Source organism: Arvicanthis niloticus, chromosome 6 (assembly GCF_011762505.2).
Source record: "Arvicanthis niloticus isolate mArvNil1 chromosome 6, mArvNil1.pat.X, whole genome shotgun sequence".
In the NCBI taxonomy this organism is placed as follows: Eukaryota; Metazoa; Chordata; class Mammalia; order Rodentia; family Muridae; genus Arvicanthis; species Arvicanthis niloticus.
In genome coordinates, this window is record NC_047663.1 from 24,457,547 (window position 1) to 24,480,853 (window position 23,307).

The following is a 23,307-nucleotide window of genomic DNA, read 5'->3' on the forward strand; positions in this document are numbered from 1 at the left end:
TTGGACACTGCTGCCCAAAGGAAAAGTTGTTTCCAGAGGAAGGAAGGAGAGTTGGGCAGTCCAACGTACACCTTGGCTCTTCACCGTGTGGGGAAAGTCACTTCCTAAGATCAGCTGCTGGCCTTTAGTCGCAGTTCCTAGGTAGGCTGGGTGGGTAATAGTAGGGATGTCAGAACTTTCCAGTTTGCCACGTTAACCTCAGTTCTTTACCTACAATTCTAGTTTTCCCTCTTAAAGGCACTGTGACGAGTGTCCAGTATATTAGCAAAACACAGACTCAAGTGACTTAGCCAAATCACCCAGTAAGTCAGGAGCAGGGCTTGATTTGGACTTCCATTCTCCTGGCTATAAAGGCAGGGGTAGGGGTGGGTGTCTTTACAGACAGGTGTACGATTTAGGCTTGGTTCTTGGCTCTGAACCCTGACCAAGCCTCTGCCAGGAGGGGAGAGGTGGGACATGGTAGGACAACCTGTCTGTGAACTCTTGCAAAGCATTCGCTGGGGTCAAGTTCACAGTTGGGTGCTCATCACCCATCCAATCAGAAGTTAACAGCCAGGGCAATGCAGGAAAACCTACAGAATTAACTAACCTAAGCCTATAGGGGCTCATAGAGACTGACCCGCCAACCAGGGAGCATGCATGGGACGGACCGAGGCCCTCTGCACATGTGTAACAGTGTGTAGCTTGGTCTCCATGTGGGACTCCTAACAGTGGGGACAGGGGCTGTCTCTGACTCTGTTGTCTGTCTTTGGGACCCTTTTCCCTAACTGAGGTCTTCTTTTTTTTTTTTTTTTTTTTTTTTTTAGATGTATTTATTTGTTTGTTTTAATGTATATGAGTGCACTGTCACTCTCTTCAGACACACCAGAAGAGGGCATTGGATCCCTTTACAGATGGTTGTGAGCGTTGTGAGCCACCACGTGGTTGCTGGGAATTGAACTCAGGTACTCTGGAAGAGCAGTCAGGGCTCTTAACCTCTGAGCCATCTCTCCAGCCCCGAGGTGCTTCATCTAGCCTTAATAGGAGATGATGTGCCTAGACTTCTACAGCTTGATATGTCAAGGCTGTTTGACATCCATGGGAGGCTTCCCTCTCCCTTTCTGAAGAGAAAGGGAAGAAGGAGTAGCTAGGGGGTAGGAGGGAAGGGCTGGGAGGAGAGGAGGGAGGAAAAACTGTGGTTGGATGTAAAGTTAGTTAGTTAATTAATTAATTAATTAAAATTTAAGAATTAGCTGGGCAGTGGTGGCGCATGCCTTTAACCCCAATATTTGGGAGGCAGAGGCAGGCAGATTTCTGAGTTCGAGGACAGCCTGGTCTACAGAGTGAGTTCCAGGACAGCCAGGGCTACACCGAGAAACCCTGTCTTGAAAAACAAAAACAGAAGAAGAGGAAGAGGAAGAAGGAAGAGGATGAAGAAGAAGAGGAGGAGGAGGAAGAAGAGGAGGAGGAGGAGAAGGAGAAGAAAGAAGAAGAAGAAGAAGAAGAAGAAGAAGAAGAAGAAGAAGAAGAAGAAGAAGAAGAAGACGAAGAAGAAGAAGAAGAAGAAACAGTTAGTAAGGCAGAGCCTGGGGAAGGCTTTCAGCCTGAGTAGAACGGAGCAGGGAGTTGCCTAAGGGGGCTTCTCAGAGAAGCAGCCCTTCAGGTGTGTCTGCAGGAGCAAGCTAGACACACAGAGAGGGTGGACAGATGCTGTAGGCAGCCTCCCGTAGCTTGACATCATTACCCCAGGCCTCCAGGGTCCTTTCCTCTCTCAGTATGCTGACTTCTGTCGGGGTCCTGGGCATCCTCCAACTGTGATGTGCTCCAGATACAACAAACTGCTTCTTTTTCAGAGTCTCGGAGACGGACCATTTTCGAATACCACCGTGTGGAACTGGACTCCAGCAAGATCACCACCACCTCGGCCGTGGAGTTCACCCCATTGCCAAGTGAGCAGGGGCAGTCTGCTATTCTAGAAAATGTTTTAGACTAAAAAATACTGGGTTCTGATCTCAGACCCAACCTCTGATTCCCTGGGGGGTGAGGGGGGGACCCAGTCATCTAACTTATCTGGGCCTAAGGTCACCAACCTGCAAAGCTGTGTTCAGGGCTGGAGATGAACAAGCCAGGCTGAGTACAGAAATGGCAGCTTTCACATGGAACAGCTCACTCCAGGCCTGGGGTCTGACTTGTATATAATCAATGCCATCTAGGGACACATATGTGAAACCCTAGAGACCTTAGCCTTGAGACCACTTGGACAGGGATCAGAAATAGATCTGGTTTATAGTCACTCACCTTCTTCCTCTAGAGAAGTGTCCCTAAAGGAAGCCGTAATTACTGGGTGGTCATGGTTGCCATGTAACCAAGGCTGGTTTCTCCTCTGCCGAAATCCTCCTGCCTCTGCCCCCCAAGGGCATGTGCTACTACTGCACCTGGTTCAGAATCCCATTTTTGCAGATGGTTTTGTTTCTTCTCTTGTTTCTTGATATCTCCCTACTGCCACCTGAAATTGTAGCCCAGCCATCTGTAACAGTTCCTGGGTCCCATACCACTCCCAACCACACTCTTCCCTGGATGTTCTGGGAATAGATAGCAGGGAAAGGAAAAGATGAGCCCTGGGCCTCAGCTCAGCCTGGGCTCAGGCAAGTATCTTCTCCTGGAATAAGGATCCCAGAGTGACCAGAAGATGAGGGCACACTGCAGGTCACAGCCACACATATACATAGTCACTCTCCACTGAGACAAGAAGCCCACAGACCTGAGAAGCAGGGGCTCCCTAAGACTGGTAAGAGCAATCTCAGGCTGGGCATGGTGATGCAGGCCTATGGGACGTTAGAACGGGAGGGCATTGAGTTCAAGGTTAGCTTGGGCTACATAGAGAGACATTGGGAAGACTCAAACTGGAAGCCCTTGAGTATCATAGAACAAGAATCTCCAAGGTCAAGGTCAACTGCCAGGACAGTAGTGAGCCATCCTGGGAATGCGTGTCTAAGACTAAAGTCTGGAGAGATGGCTCAGAGGTTAAGAGCACTGACCGCTCTTCCAGAGGTCCTGAGTTCAATTCCCAGCAACCTCACAGTGGCTCACAACCATCTGTAATGGGATCTGATGCCCACTTCTGGTGTGTCTGAAGAGACTGGAGGGTGACAGTGTACTCATATACATTACATAAATCTTAAAACAAAAACAAAACCCAAGACTAGAGTCTGGGAGCAGGGCTGCCAGGGCAGAAGTGAGCCATCCTAGGAAAGCATCTCTAAGTCTGGAGTCTGGGAGTCTGGGAGCAGGGCAGGGACATATGCAGTGGAACCCTAAGGCTGGACATTCTGACTCCAGGGTCAGTCCCCGATTCAAACCCAAACCTGCCACTCTCAGCTGCACAACCTGCCAAGCCTCAGTTTCCCCTCTGACATGGGGTAAGGAAAGCTCCTACCCATGCTTTCCATGAGTTCTAGACCCCCAGGGTGTATGGATGGCCTGCAGTGGTTACTTTTCTTGCTAATGGGATGAACTACCTGTAAAGGCGATTTAAGATGGACGACTGTACTTGGCTCACGGTTTGAGGGTACAGTCCATCTTGGTGGCTAAACTGGTGTGGTGAGAGCAACTCACACGGGCTCAGCAGTCCAGAAGCCTGGTTCTCAACGCCCTGGGCTTCCACTCAGCAATGGCCCCACCCACACTCAAGCTGGGACTTCCATTCTTGGTTATATCTATCTGGGTGGGTCCTTACAGACACCCTTAGAAGTGTTTCTTGTAGGTATTTCAAAATTCACCCAAGTAGATAATGAAAAGCCATCATCCCAGGGACAACAGGCAGGAGGGTGGGAGAGATAGAAGAAAGGGAAGGAGGAATTGCCTACAAAAATCCCAACTCTCAGGAGGCAGAGGCAGGGGGATCTCTGGGAGTTTGAGGTCAGGCTGGTTTGCATGGCAAGCTGCAGGACATAGAGAGAACCTGCCACAAGATGTAACAACAGCAAAAGAAAGAAGAGAGGCAATAATGACCTTTAGGGTCCCCAAAGTCAGAGACACTGCAGTTCAGGAAGAACCCTGAATTCAGAAGCTTTGCCCCAGGAAGCACCGATGTGACGCTGACAGTGCCACCTCCTCTCTTGCAGCCTGCCTCCAGCATCAGAGTTGTGACACCTGTATGTCCTCGAACCTGACCTTCAACTGCAGCTGGTGCCATGTCCTGCAGAGGTTTGTGACCAGGCTACACACCAATCTCTGAGAATAGACCATGGGGGTGAGAGTGGGGATGAGCAGGGCAGTAGCCAAAGTCCACTGTCAGCCTCAGGCCTCCTCACTGCCCACTGTCTGCAAGCATTAGGAGCTCTCTGTCAAGTGTCAGAGTGACTCTTAGGACAAGAATGTCACAAGTAAGTTTCACTCAAGGCTTGAACCTGATCAAGGTGGGTGTTAGCAAAGGAGGACTGGGGGTGGCCAGGCCTCTGTAAGATCATCCAGAGGCTATATACAGATCTTCCCTGCTCGCAGGAAAGCTGGCTTGTTCTGAGCCAGGGCTTCAAGAAGAGTCGGTCATAGCTGTGGTCACACCAGAATCACTGGCCTCTTCCTTCAGGATTTCCAGAGAGACCCCAGGCCTACATCTTCACATAGCAACCTGTTTGTTTATAAGCAACTAACCGGCCATGACACAAAAGCTCACCCTTGCTGGGTGAGCTCCACCGCCCCCAAACTAGCCCAAGATCCCTCCTGGGCTGGAAGGGGGCTTCCTGAAAACCAAGGGCATGGACACTACAGGTATCCATGGTTACCCAGGAAGCTACAAAACTCTGCTTGCTTTTGGAAGCTCGGGGCATTCTGGATGAGATTCAGTTTCGTGGTTAAAGTTCTTAAACCCGACTTATCTTCCAGTCCTTGTTCTGGAATCATCTCCTTATAGATTAGACTCATAATTTAGCCTCTGTTCTTCTAGCCAAGATAAATAAATGAGGGGAAAAGACTCCTTTGAGGACAATGACTCTCCTGAGAGTGTGAAGCCTTACGAATTCCAAGAGCCTTTAAGGCCATCTTGAAAATGGCAGAATTACAGGCTCCAAGTCTCTGTGCAGCTGTTGTACAGCTGTCAGCGTTTCCTCTGCTTTCTTCCAACATCCCAGAGCAGAAATAGAAGTTCTTGATCCTACAGGCTGCTGGCCTGGCATACTGGACGACAAACAATCAGGGAGCACTGGGCACGGGATGCAAGGAGGCTCAGCCTCCCTGCTGTTCTTCCCTCTAGCCATGCTCAGGATCTCTTTCTTGGGACCTCAATTCCTTTACCCTATGAAACAGCCTAGCATTTGTGACTTGGAGGTGTGGGTGTGGCACACACTGTTACTGCAGCTGCTGCAGTGCAGGATAGACAGCATTTTACCAAACACATCCAGGGAGGGCCCTTAGGAGGAGAGGCACAGAGCCCCAGAAGAAGTAACTGGCGTAGACCCCTAGCTGTCCTCCAGGACTGGAGTGTCACTGCCTGTGGACTGTGAGCACCACCTGGAAGACCTGGTAAAAGGCCAGCTGGGCTGGGTGTGGTGGTGTAGGCTTTTAATTCTAGCACTTAGGAGACAGAAGCAGGCAGATATCTATGATACTTAAAGTCGTCCTGATTTACATTGTGAGTTCCAGGACAGCCAAGGCTATATAGTGAGACCCTGTCTCAAAGAAACAAAACAAAACAAAATAAAACAAGCCAAGTCAGGGCCGGAGAGAAGAGTCAGCTGTTAAGAACACTGACTGCTCTTCCTGAGGGACACGGTTCAAATCTCAGCACTCATAGTAGCTGTCTGCAATTCCAGTTCCAAGGATCTATCGCCCTCTTCTGACCCCTGCAGGCACTGCATGCTCATGGTACACAGATAATCCGAGCAGGCAAAACACCCATATTTGTAAAATTTTAACAAGATAAATCTTTTATATATATATATATATATATATATATATATATATATATATATATATATATATTATATATAATTTATATATATAAATATATATATAATTTATATATAATATATATAATTATAATATAATAATTATATATATAATTATAATATATATAATTTATATATATAATTATATATATAAATTATATATATATTTATAAATTATATATATATATATATATATAATTTATTTTATTTTATGTAAGTACACTGTAGCTGTCTTCAGACACCCATATGAGGGCATCAGATCTCATTATGGATGGTTGTGAGCCACCATGTGGTTGCTGGGATTTGAACTCATGACCTCTGGAAGAGCAGTCAGTGCTCTTAACCACTGAGCCATCTCACCAGCCCAAGATAAACCTTTTAAAAGAAAAATCTAGTCATGGTGGCACATGCCTATAATTCCAGCACTTGAGAGGGATCTGAGGGACCAAAATCCCAGGAGCATGATTTTGGAGTACTTCATCTGGACATTTTTCTTTCTTTCTTCATCTCATATATTTTCCTTCCTTCCTTCCTTTCTCTTTTTTAGATTTTATTTATTTTATGTATGTGAGTACACCATGGCTATCTTCAGACACACCAGAAGAGGGCATTGGATCCCATTATAGATGGCTGTGAGCCACCATGTGGTGGCTGGGAATTGAACTCAGTATCTCTGGAAGAGCAGCCAGTGCTCTTATCACTGAGCCGCCTCTCCAGCCCCATTTAAAAACAAAAAAACTTTATTTCTATTTTATGTGTAGCGTTTGTGTGTGCTGTCATGCCGTGCCCATGGAAGCCAGGAGGTGGCACTGGATCACCTGGAACTGGGGTTACAGGTGGTTGTGAGCTACCGTGTGGGTACTGGGAATTAAACCCATATTCTTTGCAAGATCAGCCAGTACCCCATCTCATGCAGTTTTAAAGCTGAGGAGTGTTTTCTGAGCCTTGAGGTGATGCCTGAGATGACCTCACATGGTCCCTGGGATCCTGGGGCTGCTGCCAGACATGATTCAACATCCAACCCATGCTGAGCCATAGGAAAAAAAACCGGCTCCTGCAGACAAAGCAATCCTTCCCCTCACCACCCCCCCCAGTTAGTGGCCACACCCAAATGTAGAGACAAACCAGTGTAATGAGACCCGGAGTTCCTGGGTGTGAAGATGCTGCCCAGGTGGGGAAATTTGGAGCTCTGCTGGTGGGCTGTACCTCTGATAAAACAGAGATGCTCTGTCAGAGGGTACAGGGGAACAGAAGCCATATACCAGGCAGACACCCACGGCAGTGGGCTCACTCCAGCCCAGTGCTTCCCCCAGCCAGCTCTCTGGAGCCTCAGCTCCAAATGAGAGTTAATCCCAGGTCCCTGAAAAGCCAGAGGCATACCTGTGGGTCTCTTCTCCCTCTCTTCTACTCCCCATCTGTAGCCATCGGGGCCTCCCCTTCCTGCTCTGAAAAGAACAATTTCACTGACTGTGCAGGTCCCTTGTTTGTATTCTACGCTTGTCCCATTGGGGGTGGCTTTGGCCCTGCAGTTACTCAGTATTTCTCACCTCACCATGACAGCGTGAGGGTCCCTGGAGGTGGGTCTGGTGCAATGGCTGATATTCAAGAGGCCATTCTCATTCCCTTCTCTGAGACAGTATTGGCTAGCTCGAGACTTAACGTGTGGTGCAGTTAAACCCAAACTGAAGACTTGGGGTTGTGGTGGGTTTTGGTTTTTTGGTTTTTGATTTGTTTATGTATGTGTGTGTTTTGCCTGAATGTAAGTCTGTGCACCATGTACATGCCTGGAGCCCTTGGAGACCAGAAGAGTGTGTTGGATCCCCTAGAACTGGAATTACAGAAAGCTTTGAAGTTCTATATAGTTGCTGGGGACAGAACCTGGGTCAACTTGCTATGTACACCAGGCTGGCTTTGAACTGATTCTTGGGCCAACCACTGTGAAGACTCAGGCTATTCTTTTTGTTTGTTTGGTTGGTTGGTTGGTTTGGTTTGGTTTGGTTTGGTTTTTCAAGACAGGGTTTCTCTGTATAGCCCTGGCTACCCTGGAACTCACTCTGTAGACCAGGCTGGCCTTTGCTTCCCAAATGCTGGGATTAAAGGCATTCGCCACCACTGCCCGGCTGTTTGTTTGGTTTTTAAGACAGGGTTTCTCTGTATAGCGCTGGCTGTCCTGGAACTCACTCTGTAGACCAGGCTGGCCTTGAACTCATAGATCTGCCTGCCTCTGCCTCTAGGGTGCTGGGATTAAAGGTTACCACTGCCTGTTCCAACCCAGTCTTAAAGGAGTCTGCCAACACCATCAAAGAAGCCTGAATTCCGGTCTCCAAACTCCTCTTTGTCCTCTATCCCCTAAGTAGTGGGCTAGGATATCGTGAAAGACAGAGTGGCTGGCCCAGCTCAGCCCTGAGGCCTCTGTGGATATCTTCGGGAAGCACTGCCTTGCCTTGCTGGAGTGTGGGCACATGGCAGCTGCTGGGACGGAGTTAACTTGCTGAGTATGCTGTCTCTGTGCTGGTGACTTGGGATCTTATTCTTCCGTTGCAGATATGCCTGGGTTGAGTAGGGCTTAGTGGCTTTCTTTGGCATCAAGAAGGGAGAATGGGAATTTAAGCAGGATGATGCGAAGAACATCCTCCAGTTCATGCTCGTGCCCCACCCTCTCCCTAGAAAGCCCTTGGCATCTTCTGTCTGAACTGCAGTGTCCTCTCCAGAGAGCCTTGTCAGTCTCTGGCACCATCCTTATTGCTGCCTCCTTGTGATTACATAGGGGGGAGTTGGCTACATCAGCTGATACCACCCTGCACCCAGCCTCTGCTGTCAAGGGGAGGCTCCTCAGTAGTGACGGGAGGTCCTTGAATGAGCAAGATTCTCTCCAAAGAAAGCATAGTCACAGACGTCCCAGAGCCTTGATCAGAAGGAAGAAATAGGGGGCATGAGGGTCTGACTGCCAGTCCCATAATCACCTCCTTCCCGGGGCACCTATGCCTTTCAGAGCTTAGCCAGCTAGCCTGGAACTGAGCCCCTCCCTCGGTATCCTTACAGAGCTGTAATGAGTAGAGAGGTAGATGGGTGGGGGGATTCTATGCAGAACCCTTCACATCTCCTGTATCTGGTCGCTTCTAGATGTTCCAGTGGCTTTGACAGGTACCGCCAAGAATGGCTGGCCTACGGCTGTGCCCAGGAGGTGAGCATTGTGAGTGGTCTGCTATAGTCCCTGCTTGGAGGAGGGTCCTGCCAGGGGACTCTACCCTGATAATGCTTCTCTTGGGGGCTTTGCCTCGTGACAGCCTCATCCTCCACTTCATCCCACATGTATTTTCTGTTCTGCTCTGAGTCACTTTGGAAGTGAGTGAAATGTTTTCCGAGGCTCATTGAGTCTTGACACTAGTCCTACTGGTGGCCTTGAACAGGCGGCCCTTGGGAACTCAGAGGAGATGGGGTGCTGGGTTGGCCTCAGCCACAGCTGACTCCTCTGGGCCTCTCACCCTCCTAATTTTGAGGGAATCTATCATTTTGGGAGTAAGGGGGTTGTTCTTTCTTTCCCCACACCCTCCTGATTTTGAAGGAGGTGGTAATTCTGGGAGTGTGGGGGTTGTTCTGTTCTTTTCTCACTTCCTCTCAGGTAGGCCCTTCCTTTGAATCCAGGCTAGCTTTTAGCTCACACATCTTCCTTCCTCCTTTCTGGCTCTTCTTGCAAGTTGGGCACACTGTGCAGACCGAGCACTTCACTGTACGCTGGTCTACACTCACTCTTATTTAACATGGCCCTAAAACCTAGGACCAGAGGGGAAGCTGAGAGGCACAGAGATGTCCAAAGACTGGCCTGCCCTTTACCACTACAAGGTGCCAGGCTCAGTGTTTAAACATGAGCCCTTCTGCCTCCCTGCCATGCTTCCATCTTTCTCTGATCTCTTTTGTTTTGTTTTGTTTTGTTTTGTTTTGTTTTGTTTTCAAGACAGGGTTTCTCTGTGTAGCCCTGGCTGTCCTGGAACTCACTCTGTAGACCAGGCTGGCCTCGAACTCAAAAATCTGCCTGCCTCTGCCTCCCAAGTGCTGGGATTAAAGGTGTGTGCCACCACTGCCTGGCTTCTTTCTCTGGTCTTAAGAGTCTTAAGAAATAATATTCAGGGCAACAAAATGGCTCAGTGAGTAAAGGTGCCTGCTGCCAAGCCCGATGACTTGAGTTGGTTCCTGGAACCCAAGTGATGGAAGGCAAGCATTGACTCCCACGTTTTGGTCTCTGTATGCTTGCTGTAGCAATACACACTTTTTTCTTTTTTTAAATTTTATTTATTTAATGTATGAGTGATCTGCTACATAAACATCCACAGGCCAGAAGACGACATCAGATTCCCTTATAGACAGTTGTGAGCACCACGTAATTGCTGGGAATTGAACTCAAGCCTCTGGAAAGCAGGCAGTGCTCCTAACCACTGAGCCATCGCTCCAGCCCCCTACATGCTTTAAATAGATAACAGATATACACTAAATAGGTAAATGAAAGAAAAATTGTCCAGCCAGTCATATCTGACAGTGGCCATTAGTGATTGTTATGATGCTGTTATTATTATTATTATTATTATTATTATTATTATTATTATTATTACTGGGTTTTTTGTTTTTGTTTTTTTAGATAAGGTCTCTCTGTGTAGAACTGGGTGTCCTGGAACCCAAGCTGGCCTCGAACTCACAGAAATCTGTTTGCCTCTGCCTCCAGGTGCTGGAACTAAAAGAGAGCACCCAGCTAGTGACTGTTGGGATTTTATCTACTTATTTAAGATTGACATCTCAGCCCCCTCCTTAATGAAGGATTTGAAGTAGCTGACAGAGAATTTACCCTGTATAATAAGACACTTTCAAGGTGAAGTGGGAGACTCCATCTTAATTATTTTCTGAGATAGGGTCTCACTATGTTGACCAGGCTGGTCTTAAACTTCTGAGCTCCATCAACTAGCACATCTCCCTCCATATCCCAAGTACTTGCGTGTGAGTGTAAGGTTTGAGTGCATTCAAGGCTGGCTGTGTCCAGACGCAGAACTGGGGTTTCTTGCAGGCAGAAGGCAAGACATGTGAGGACTTCCAGGATGAGGGCCACTACTCAGCCTCCCCCCACAGCTCCTTCAGCCCCTTTGATGTCGACTCCACCACCTCTTCATCCCTCTTCATTGACAGCCTCACCACAGAAGGTAAGACAGGAGTCCTGGGGCAGAGAGACATCCCAGGAAGAGCCTGACCATTCCTGACTGGAACCATCTCACAGGACAGGAAGTGCCCTGGCAGGCACTGCAGTTAAGAAAGCTTAGTTCTCTTTCTGGAGCTGATACAGAAGGAGAGGCTCTGACCTCTGGGACCATAAGATGGAGGTCCTCTCAGAAAAGGGGAAGTGGATGTTTGAGCACTCCAGTTCCTCTCAATATTAACTTCCCAGAGGTGTGGGACCACTTTTTCCTTTATGTATTCTTCTTCTTCTTCTTCTTCTTCTTCTTCTTCTTCTTCTTCTTCTTCTTCTTCTTCTTCTTCTTCTTCTTCTTCTTCTTGTGCTGAGATTGAACGAAGGCCTTGAACAATGCTAGGCAAACACTTTCCCTCTAGACGATATATCCACCCCTTTGTTTTACTGAGATAAGGTATGTAGGCTAGTTACTTTTCTATCGCTGTGATAAAACACTATGACCAAGCCGCCTTGTTTATTTGGGCTTAGCAGTGTCAGAGAGCTAGAGTCCATGGTGGTGGAGTGAAATGGTCCCATGGTGGCAGGAATAGCCGAGAGCTCACATCTCAAACCACAAACAGGAGGCAGAGAGAACACACTGGGTTTTTGAAACCTCAAAGGCTCTCCACAATGTCACACCTCCTCCAACAAGGACACACCTCTCAATCCTTTCCAAACAGTTCCACCAACCGGGGACAAGTATTCAAACATATGAGTCTGTTGAGGGGTTGAGAGAAGGTCTCATTCAGACACCACACAGGGTCTCACTCTGGTCTCACTCTCCCACCCTGGTCTTGAACTTGTAAGCAATCCTCCTGTCTCAGCCTTTCAAGCTCTAGAATGGCAGAAAAAGAAGAAAAAAGTGTGTAACCGCTACAGCAAGCATATGGAAGTATGAGAACAAACTGCAGGGGTCAGTGGTTGCCTTCTGTCACGTGGGTTTCAGGAATCAACTCAAGTCGTCAGGCTTGGCAGCAGGCACCTTTGCTCACTGAGCCATTTTGCTAGCCTGAATATTTTTTTAAGACCAGAGAAAGCCACTATATTTTAGCTTTTTTGAGACAAGGTCTCATGTAGTTCAGACTGACCTGGAACTTCCTGTGTAGCCAAGGATGACGTTGAACTTCTGATCCTCCTGCCTCAATGTCTCGAGAGCTGGGATTTTTTTTTGAGGGGGTGGGAGTTGAGACAGGGTCTTTCTACATAGCCACGGCTGTCCTGGAACTCACTATGTAGACCAGGCTGGCCTCCAATTCAGAGATCCACCTGCAATGCCTCCCTAGTGTTAGAATTAAAGGCGTGCATTTCTGCCCCGGCACAGTGCTGGGATTAAAGGCGCTTCACAATGCCCTTCTTAATTTTACTTCTGACTCATGCCTCCCTTCTTGGCTTGGTGCCCATCCGCTGCCCACTAGGGCCTGACTCTCTGCAGGGCTCCTCTGCTACTTAAAGCCTGGGGATCTGGGTTGAAGTGGCTAGAGATGAGGATGCCCAGAGCATCATGCATCATGTGAGTGTCGCTGGCAGCCCCAGAGACTCCAGGCCTGAGGGCTCTGCTCCTCAAATCCTTTTAGGACCCAGTCCTCAATCAGATCCTTTTCTTTAGGAAAGCTGAAAAGCTTGTGAATTATTAAGTTTCCCAGGCGAAGAGGGAAAGGGAAAAGGAAAAGCTAGTGTCTGAAAATAAGACTCAGTCTTACAGGATAATAGAGGGTTGGTTATAAGAGGCCAAGTAGGTTACTAAGGGCAACCTGAGTACCTCCTGCCCAAAGAGACAGTCGACCTCAGACCTGACTGGAGGAGAATGAACCATGGATGAAGACTCCTGACACCATGGGGGGACCCGACCGTGTGCCAGGATGTATAGCCACAGGTCACATCCTATCCCATAGTCCTGGATGTTGATACTGTTGCATCCTCATTTTGCAGAGAAGATGCTATGTATGATTCAGAGAGATGAATGACCAAAGACGTGAGCATGGTGGTACATGTCTATAATAATGCCAGCACTTGAGGCTGAGGCTGAAGTATCCCCAGTTCAAGGCAAGCCTGGGCTATATAGTATAGCAAAATTTTATCTCAAGAGATAAAACACAGGGGAACATTAAAGCAAACAAGAGAGGCCTGATCAAAGTAGTTTTTTGTTGTTGTTGTTTTTTTGTTTTTTGTTTTTGTTTTTTCAAGACAGGGTTACTCTGTGTAGTCCTGGCTGTCCTGGAACTCACTCTGTAGACCAGGCTGGCCTCAAACTCAGAAATCTGCCTGCCTCTGCCTCCCAAGTGCTGGGATTAAAGGCGTGAGCCACCACCGCCTGGCTAGTCTTAATTGTCATTGGGCAAATTAACTTCACAGGGAATATAGATTATACAAGTATTGAAGAATGTGAATTTTTTGATGTTATGTGTGTGGATGTTTAGCCTGTGTCTGTGTACCATGTGTGTGCCTGGTGCCTGGTTACCGTGGAGGTCAGAAGAGGGTACTGAATCCCTTGGGAAAATTGAAGTTACAGATGGCTGTGGGCCACCATGTGGGGGCTGGGCATCAAATGAAGGATCCCTGGAAGAGCAGTGAATGGGCCTCAACACTGAGCCATCTCTCCAGCCCCAAGAACTTCTGTAAGAATTCAGGTGCTGGTCAGCCCACCACACCCGCAGGAGCCCTTCCCCTCTCACAGACAGACAGACAACTCTGTTGAGACACTGGCCGGGAGCCAGCTAACAGACATTGAGTGCCAGGGTTCCTCACCTGGGGAAGCAAGTTTACATCAAAGTGGGTATTGGAGGCCATACATCCTGCTCCCACCCCTTCCCTGACTCCTTCCCAAGAACCGAAGAGCCTGACTGTTCCCTGCTGCTATGAAACCGGTCCCATCCTCAAGGAAGGACAAGGAAAGACTGAACTAATGCTGTTGTGTTTTAGAGAGAGAGAGAGAGAGAGAGAGAGAGAACCAGGATATGTTTTATAGAGCCAGGTATGGCGAGGTGAGAGGGGCGCCTCAGCGGGCCCATGCTGAGGCATCCATTCCCCCCCCCCCCCAGGGACCAGCCATACAACGGGTTTAATATCAAATAGAGTTTATTTAGGATGTGGGAAGGGGAGTTGGGAAGAGAGGGGGAGGGGAGGGAAGGGAGGGAGAGGTGATGAGAAGAGAAGACAGGAGAGGAGAGGAGGAGAGAGGTTAGCTAGAAACAGGTGGAGTGAGGGGAAAGGGAAGAGGAGAAAGGAAGAAAGGGGCGGGGAGACAAAGAGAGTAAGAGGGTGAGGAGGGTGCAAACACCCCCTTTTATAGTAAGCCAGGCCTACCTGGCTGTTGCCAGGTAACGGTGGGGTGGAGCCTGGAAGGAATGCTAACACCTGTCCTGATTGGTCTCTTCAGCATGCCCATCTGTGGCTTTAAAACTCTAACTCCCTGTGCCCAGCCATCCTCTCCACATCCCTTTGGGACCTTTTAATTGTAGCCCAGCTCACACCTATCCTGGCAGACAACTGACATGATTGCCTGTTCCCGTCCATCCTACAGAGCCACAGAAGGTGGCCATACTGGTCAAGACATCTTCTGCTCACCAGGACTGGGTCCCAGTGGCCATCTTGCCAGGACTCTGTGAAATATGAGATGGCTCTCTAATCCATGGGAAGATTCTAGCACAGATTCTAGGAAGCCAGAGGTATCAGATGTCCCCAGGATGGAGTTCCAGGAAGTTGCGAGCTGTTGTGAGTGCTAGGAATGAAACTCAGGTCCTCTGCCAAAACAGTCTGCGCTCTAGCTCACTGAGCCATCTCTAGCCCTATAAACATTTAAAAATTATAGTGTGTGTGTGTGTGTGTGTGTGTGTGTGTGTGTGTGTGTTTGATGTGTGCAAGAGTGCACATGTCGCAGCGCACGTGTGGAGATCAGAGGACAACTTCGTGGGGTTGGTTTCTCCTTCCACCTCTGCATTGATTGGCTCAGGAATCAAACTCAGGTCTTTGCCCCTGTGCAGCAAGCTCCTCTACCTCTGAGCCACCTCACTGACCCAAGAGACTGGCTTTTTATATTTACATTTTATAATCATTTAGTAATTGAAGGATAATTATTAGGATTTCAAAGTAAAAATCTTTAAAAGCAGGTATATTTGACAAATTTTGGTTTCTTGTCCCTGTCCACCAAGATTGTTTTCTCTTGCTACATAAAGAACAACTTTTTAAAGTTTTTTAGGTTTTTTTTTTTTTTTTTTTTTTTTTTTTTTTTTTAATGTGTGTGTTTTCCCAGCACATATGTCTAGGTGCTACAGGCATGCAGTGCCCACAGAGGTCAGAAGAGGGCGTCAGATCCTCTGGAATTGGAGTTACAGAGTATTGTGAGCTGCCCTAAGGGTACTGGGAACTGAACTCTGGAAGGAAGAATGGCAAGCACTCTTCCCGACCCCTGCCTGGCAGGGTTTCTCTGTGTCACCCTGGCTGTCCTGGAACTAACTCTGAAGACCAGACTGGCTCCAAACTCAGATCTGCCTGCCTAGGCCTCCCTAGTGCTGGGATCAAAGGCCTGGCTAGAATAGCAAAGACTGTTAACCGATGAGCCATCTCTCCAGTCCCCAACTTAAATTTTTGTATCCTGGTTTTCTTCCATTATCTACATTTTGACACTTCAAGACCCTGAGAGAGCAAACAAGTGTGTCAGGCAGATGCAGAAGCAATGAGGATCCCGGGTGCCTCGGTGAGCAGGTGCCAAGGACAGGGAGGAAGGACAACAGATGGTCCCCTGGGAAGTGGCCGGAGCAGAGCAATGAGAGGGAAGAGGGCATTTAACTTGGATGAGAATTTAAAGGAAACTCCAAAACCCCCAAAAGTAATATTTGAGTTCAATGTAGTGTTTATAAAGATCAAAATTAACCTAAAAGTTCCAGGATGCAGCAAATACCAAAGTTCTCAACAAAGGATGGGACAGTCTTGCAGAGTTTTCTGTGGTGAGGAAGTGGGGGTGGCTTTGAGAGAGGGCAGGAGGGAGGCAGAAGTGACAATACACTGGACAGCTCAGAAGTGTGGACAGCCAGGGTGTGTGGAGAACCTTGAGCAACTTCTCCACAGTGTGACATGTAACAGGAGGAAAAGGGGGCCTACTAGGGCCTAGAACCCATGTAAAAAGACCTACTAGGACCTAGAACCCATGTGAGCAAACATGGTACCCACTAAGAGTCTCTAAGAGTTTGGACGTTGGAGGCGTGGTTAAGACTGTTTCTAGTTGAAGTGATTAGAGCAAAAGCCTGCAGTGCTATGGGGCCTTTGGACGCTGGCTTCCTTTGCCTCCTGTGTCAAAACCCCAGGGAGAGGGTTGGCTGCAGACCAGACAGAAGCTGCTGGTGTATGCCTTAAAGTATAAAGAAGGTATGAAAATTGCTGCAGGCCCTGGAGTCTGCAAGTGAACCAGGGACCACGGTGAGCTGTCCACGGCTCCCAACTGCCCCTTAGAAGGCCAGGCAAGATATCCATACAGCACTCCAGCCAGCTGCCTGACCCCTTTCTCCACCCTGTAGTAGACACAGCTGGAAAATTCTTTGACTCCGGGCTATCATAGCCTCCCTTCTTACTAACTCAGGACTCACATCCTCCCTCTGGGAAATGTTTGTTTATTCCCATGACCTGGTGAGGCATTTTCATCATGTGAAGTTGGGGTGTGTGTGTGTGTGTGTGTGTGTGTAAGCTAAACCGAAGCGTCCCACATGTCCCGTGCTTGGCATGTGCTCAGTGACTGAGCCACAGCCTGGCTTTGTGAGTGCTCCTCTCTACAGGTTCCCTGATGTAGGTGAGGACCATGTCCATCTGTGGCCTCACTGACTCTACCCCCACTGCCAGCCCATGATAAACACCCATATAATATTGGTCGATTGTAACCTGACTTGTGCCAGTTTTCCCTGTTAAACCGCTGTGTAGTTTTGGGCGGGACACCTCCCCTTTCGGGATGAAGAGTTGAAAATAAACTTCTTTAAAATCCCATCCAGAGCCAGGGTGTGAGAGGTCTGAATGATTCCACTAACTTTGCTCCTTCTGTCCTCTTTGAAGATGACACCAAGTTGAATCCCTACCCAGAAGGAGACGGTGAGTACAGACTCCTTGCCTCTTTTCATCAGACACATGGTGGTGGGCTCACCCTGGGGAGTCAGAGCAGGTGAAGGAGAGGAAAGAGCAGAGCAGCCAGGGTCCCAGGCCTCTGACTGAACGGGAGGGCTGGAGTCTGAGGCCACAGAGCCGTAGGTCGATGGAGCATGTCTCCCCTAGACACTTCTCATCTCAGCCGAGAGCCTCCCGGGCCTCCTGACCTGAAAGGAACTTGAGGAAGTAGCTGAGCCAGTGCTACCAGCAGCGGGGCTTGTGGCTGTAGCCTTGCTTCTCTGCAATATCCAGGCTCCCTCCCAGGCAGAGAGCATGCAGATGTTGTCCACTGACTGCCTGTGGAGTACCACAGAAGGTGGGCTACTACCACGTTCAGGCAGGATGTTCTCTGGTCATAGGAAGGGCCTCCTCCCCTGTCAAAAGCCTGGTCCTTGCTGTAAGGACGGACAAGGGAAGGCCTTTGCAGATCAAGGCTGGAGGTAGTAGCTGTTGGGAGTCCAGCAGGAAAGGCTCCTGTTTAAGGGCTCAGTCTGGCATACCTCACAGTGGAGATGACATCATTCTGCTCTACAAGGAGCTTGAGAGACTGTGTGGTGGGGAGGGACTAGGCCAGGCTCTTCCAACTTGTGCTACATGCACATCTGTCACAACCTCAAAGACCAGATCACAACAAGCTAGGGGCTGGTGGCTAACCAGCTAGTCAGCAGAGACTAGCCTGGGGTATAAGTCCTTTCCACTGTCCTGCTTCATGTCGGTTGGATGCACTAGCATACACAGGAGAGGCCCGGATAGTTTCTATCCTGGGTTTCTTCTGTGTACACGGTGTCCAACAGAGACAAATGGGGATAGCAACAGTCCTGATGCTCTCGCTATCCTATTGAGATCTCCATTCTGTTGCCTCCCTTTCCACCCAAGACCCCCGTGAGAAGAACTGGGTGTTTCCATTGCTGACATCCACATCTGTCATTTTGGCTCATTCCTCCGTATTAAGTAAGAAAGGCAGCAAACACCCACCCAGGTAGTGTTAGGGAACCTCACTTCTTAGCAGCTGACGCTCCCTGTGTGTCCTTAGGCAAATGGTGTACCATCTCTGTGTTTCCATTTCCCCAGCCATAGAAGAAAGGGTGGGTCTGGATGAGCCTCTTGTCCTTGGGATGTATTTCGGAAGCTGGGAATGTTCTCTAAGAGAGGATTGTGGGTGCCTCCAGGGGATCTAGTTCATCCCATTGAATTCAGTTGAAATGGGATCGTCTACTTCACAGCAGACCCTGTTGTTAAGGCCTGGGGAGTGTTCCTGCCCTCCTGGTTGTGCAATTAATACTAGTTCAGGACTTCTGTGATGCTGGGTGTGGTTCTCGGGGCTTGGCGTGAGCTCTGTGGTTTAACCACTGCATGGTAACCCCAGCTAGATAGTTTTTTGGGTTTTTTTTTGGGGGGGGGGTTCGAGACAGGGTTTCTCTGTGTAGCCCTGGCTGTCCTGGAACTCACTCTGTAGACCAGGCTGGCCTCGAACTCAGAAATTCGCCTGCCTCTGCCTCCCAAGTGCTGGGATTATAGGCGTGTGCTACCACTGCCCGGCCCAGCTAGATAGTTATTGTCCTTGTCCTACAAGGTGATAGCAGAGACTCACAGAGTCTAATTTGCCCAAAGCCGCACAGCTAGGAAGTGGCAGAGAATAGATTTGAACCCAAGAAGCCAGTCTAGATTCCCCACCCTCTTTATTAATTATTGTTGTTGTTGTTGTTATTATTATTATTATTATTATTATTATTATTATTATAGATAGAGTTCTTATTGTACAGTACTGGTTGTTCTAGAACTATGTAGACCATGATAGCCTTGAACTCACAGAGATCCACTTGCCTCTGCCTCCCAAGTGCTGGGATTAAAAGTATGTATACCTGCCTCCACCATCAGATTTTTTGAGACAAGGTCTCATGTAGCCCAGGCTAGATTCAAACTCACCATGTAGGTTAGAATGGCCTTGAACTCTTGATCCTCCTGCCTTCCCCCATATGCTGAGATTACAGTCCCTTGAAACCACACTCAGCTAAAATCCCGATTTTTTTTTTATTATTTTTGTGTATGTGTGTGTAGGGTCAGTGAACCTCTCCTGTCCTCCCTGTGGTGGTCAGGGGACAACTTATAGGAGTCAGTTCTCTCCTTTCCACCATGTAGTTCCCAGGGATCGAACTCCATAAGGCTTGGCAGCAAGCACCTTTACCCACTGAGCCATCTCATTAGCCCCCCAGATTCTATACTATTAAGTATCACATGCCCTGTGTGAATTCCTTAAAGCACCTACGTGGCACAGGTATTGGAAAAAGCTTCCTATAACTTCTTGAGAGCAACTTCTAAATGATTCTGGAAAACACCTTAAAGGTTCCAGAACATTAATGCTGTTATAATCATTCCTCATTCCTGCTGCTACACCTTTCTGTGGGTTTGGAAGTGTGGGCATTCATCACCGGGATCTTGTCAGAACCCAAGTCCCTAAAGCCCAGCTTATTTTGGTCCCTGAAGCCTTTCTCTGTCCTGCTATCTCCACAGACCTTCCAGACAACTCATCCCCAAAGACCAAGGGTCCTCCTGTGCACCTGGGCACCATCGTGGGCATCGTGCTTGCTGTACTCCTGGTAGCAGCTATCATCCTGGCTGGGATTTACATCAGTGGCCACCCTAATTCCAATGCCGCACTCTTCTTCATCGAGGTCAGTGTGAGATTTGCCTGCATCTGCTTCACGCCAGCTTCCCTGGACATTCAGAACCTGCCTCACCCAATCCTGTCCCTCACCTCCCTGAGAAAATGTCCTCCACTCCATCATCTCTTCAGTGACCGGTACCAGGGTTCATCATCCTCAGGACTCAGCACCTAGGCATTCCCTCCCTGGAAACTGATCTGTCTGTTTTCTTGGGGTTAGGAAAGCCCTCAGAGGAAGCTAATAAAAAATGCATAGGGCCCTGTTAGTAGCGGGTAGCTTTCCCCATAATGACTTGAGGTTTCTTGTCCCCAAATTCTGAGTGTTGGTCTCATTCAGAGCCGCCATGTTTCACTGCTTCTGTGGGCTTCTTAGGTGACAGTTGACAACCCAGGTGTTGATGAGGGCTGTGCTCTCGGGGAGCTTGAGCTGAGGATGCATGCAGCAGTTCTGAATGTTCCAGAACTTAGTGTGAACAGGAGTGTGTCATGGGAAGTGAGGCTCAGCCCTTGTCTGCAGGGCTGTATTGTCACAGATAATATCTGGCTCTTATCCCACTGGTGAAGGCATTTCCATGGTTTCTGAGGACATAAAGATGAAGGAGACACTGGCCCTGCCCTTTAGTAGGTAACAAGCAGATGGTGCCCTTAGTGAATTCCTCAACAGCAGTCAGGTAGCACATCACTGTGAACTTCTCTAGAACCCTTATTGGGAAGGATCATTTGCTGGGGGGGGGGGGGGGAGAGGTACATGCCTTTAATCCCATGACTGGGGAGACAGAAGCAGGAAAATCTCTGTGAGTTCAAGGCCAGCCTGGTCTTGTAGAGTTCCAGTCCAGTGAGTTCCAGGTCCACCAAGGCTACATAGAGAAACCATGTCGCAGAACACTGTCCCCACCCCCCCAAATCATTTGAGAAGGTTCCACAGGGACATCTGTCTCTACCTGGGTTGCAAGCCCACTGACCTCAAGCCCCAGAGGCCTAGGTGGTTCCCTTCCTTGGTTTAAAAAAAATGAAGCAGGGTCTTTCCAGTTGTTCTGAATTCTTAGCCTACCTGGGTATCACCTAGGACTACTGGTGCCCAGGCCACAAGGACTTCGCTGGGTGGAGTCAAGGCAGGACAAGGCATCTGCATTTTAGTAGGTCCCCTGTCAATTCTGATGCAGAACCTGTGCTATCTTGGCACTTCCAGGGTAGGCCCCTGTGGCCAGCTTCATCATTTCCTACAGCTTCACATCTCCAGTCTGCTGTTGAAGCTTCTAGCTCAGTTCTACAAACCACACAGTGTGCTCCTTCCAACCCTGCTTCTAAAAATACCACGCACAGTGGTACACGCCTAGAATCCCAACACTTGGGAGCCGTGAGTCAGGGGATTGCTGCAAGTTCAAGGCCAGCCTGGGCTATACAGAGATTTCTGGGCTAGCCAGGGCTATATAGAGCTTCTAGTGGCTGAGGGTTTACTGTGGGGAATCTTGCAGAGAAAGTGGCCCCCACCAGCAGCTGTCTTTCCACAGTGAGCCCCCATTCCTCCAGAACCCTTTTGAGAGGTGGTTCCGCACAATCTCTCAGAGATGGGGTCCAGGGAGGTGGTATTCACTGACTCTGCCTCTATGTTTCTGCAGCGGAGACCTCACCGCTGGCCAGCCATGAAATTCCACAACCACCCCAACCATTCCACCTACACAGAGGTCGAGCCCTCCGGTCACGAGAAGGAGAGTTTCGTGGAGGCCGAGCAATGCTGAGAGCATCAGGCCAAAGACCTGGGGATGGCACGAGAGTCAAGTCACAGCAAAGAGAAATGATTTTTCCTGGCCTCCTCTGAGCTGGCTCTGGGCCAGGAAAACAAGATAACAGCCTATGGTGCCAAAACTACAGTTCAGTCCGCACACCCCAGATAAAAGGGGCTCAGTAACACAACCGCGAAGGTTTCTTAAAGGAACACTAACCTCAGAGTTCCCTGTTTCGATGGGAGGAAGCTTCGTTATTTTGGGTCTCTCAGTGGTCTGTGGCTATGGCGGAGCTGCTGCCCACTGGAGACAGCCTCCTGTGCTACTTCTGCTCACTGAAGCCCACACTGGCTCATTGCATTCTAGACTCAAGTGCCGGTCTTCCTAGCTATGGAGACAGTCCACCTGGCTCCAGACTGTGGCTCTGGAAGTGTGAAGAAGGGGTGCCCTCTATCTGAGAGCTCTTATCCCTGGCCTTGGTCCTTCATTGTTTCTGCAGAGGCTGAGGCCAGCATCAGAACACCATAGCCTGAAGCTCGATCTGAACCCTGCCCTCCTCCCTCAGACTCCCCCTTGCAAGCAGGTCTTGCATGGCTGCCAGCAATGAGTGGGGCCCTCACTGTGTCATGTGTCTGCTGCCTGCTTTACTTGTTGACCAGTAGTTTCCTTCAAAGAGAGGGACAATTTACCTGGCTCCTATTTTAACTTAGCTGACCAGAGTGGGGTTCTTGTAAACATTAAAAACAGTAAGTGGGCGGGGCATGGTGGTGCACACCTTTAATCCCAGCACTCAGGATGCAGAGGCTGGCAGATCTCTGAGATCAACGCCAGACTGGTCTATAGAGAGTTACACACAGAAAGAGCCTGTCTTGAAGAAACAAAACAAATAGGGGACAGAGGGGTCTTTGAGACACCCTTGCAAGGGGCTCCAGGTGAATCCCGCTGAAGCATAGCTGCAGCGGTAAAGGTAGGGCAGAGAAATCTGGTTTGAGAGGGAGAGACCTTGACCTGGAAAGCGGCCTCCATCTCTCTAGCTCTGCAAAGAGCTTTGGGAACTGGGAGTTGATGTTCCCACACTCAGCCTGGTTTTAAGGGACTTCTGTCCCTGTGTGGGCCAGGACCACTTCTAAAGGACAATGAAAATCTAGAGCTCACCCTTATCCCAAAGAAGCATCATCAGCAAATAAATATGGTGTAGCCTCCGCTCTCTCTCACGCCTATTACGCATGTAAGGAAGCACCTGGAAAGAAGTTTGAGCTCCGGGGGGATCGATGGGAGAAGGGAAGGTTGTGTGCAGATACCTGGGCACCTACGGTGCAGAAAATTCCAGCCTCTCCATGGTTGACTCATGAAAGGACACTGATGACATGTACAACTTGGAACTATGCTGGTGTCTGCTCTGCTTCCTAAGCCAAAGGAGAAAAGGCTGCAGGGACAGGGCCTATGGGAATGGGGTATGGGGACGGGGGCTTGGGGATAGGGACTCTGGGGATGGGAGTGTGGGGACAGGGGGTTGTGGGGATGGGGGCTGCGGGGTCGGGGCCTATGGGGATGGGGGTGTGGGGACATGGGGTTGTGGAGATGGGGACTGTGGAGATGGGGGCTGTAGGGACAGGGGGTGGCTATGGGGACGGGGGCTGTGGGGACAAGGGCTGTGGG

General features: G+C 49.1%; 1 protein-coding gene across 3 annotated transcripts in view; it reads left to right on the forward strand.

Moving 5' to 3' along the window:
* Positions 1-22,852, forward strand: part of Plxdc1 (plexin domain containing 1) — a 63,388-nt gene extending 40,536 nt beyond the window's left edge. Inside the window, exons 8-14 of one of the 3 annotated variants that reach the window (XM_034508059.2) lie at positions 1,833-1,928; positions 4,104-4,185; positions 9,048-9,108; positions 10,978-11,110; positions 17,173-17,208; positions 19,774-19,934; positions 21,544-22,852. In XM_034508059.2, coding sequence (XP_034363950.1) covers positions 1,833-1,928; positions 4,104-4,185; positions 9,048-9,108; positions 10,978-11,110; positions 17,173-17,208; positions 19,774-19,934; positions 21,544-21,663 — 689 coding nt within the window. In that variant the 3' untranslated portion in view covers positions 21,664-22,852. Of the gene's footprint in view, positions 1-1,832; positions 1,929-4,103; positions 4,186-9,047; positions 9,109-10,977; positions 11,111-17,111; positions 17,209-19,773; positions 19,935-21,543 lie in introns of those variants that run through there. The other 2 variants (XM_076935846.1, XM_076935847.1) reach the window with 2 other exon arrangements.
* The last annotated feature ends 455 nt before the right edge of the window (positions 22,853-23,307 follow it).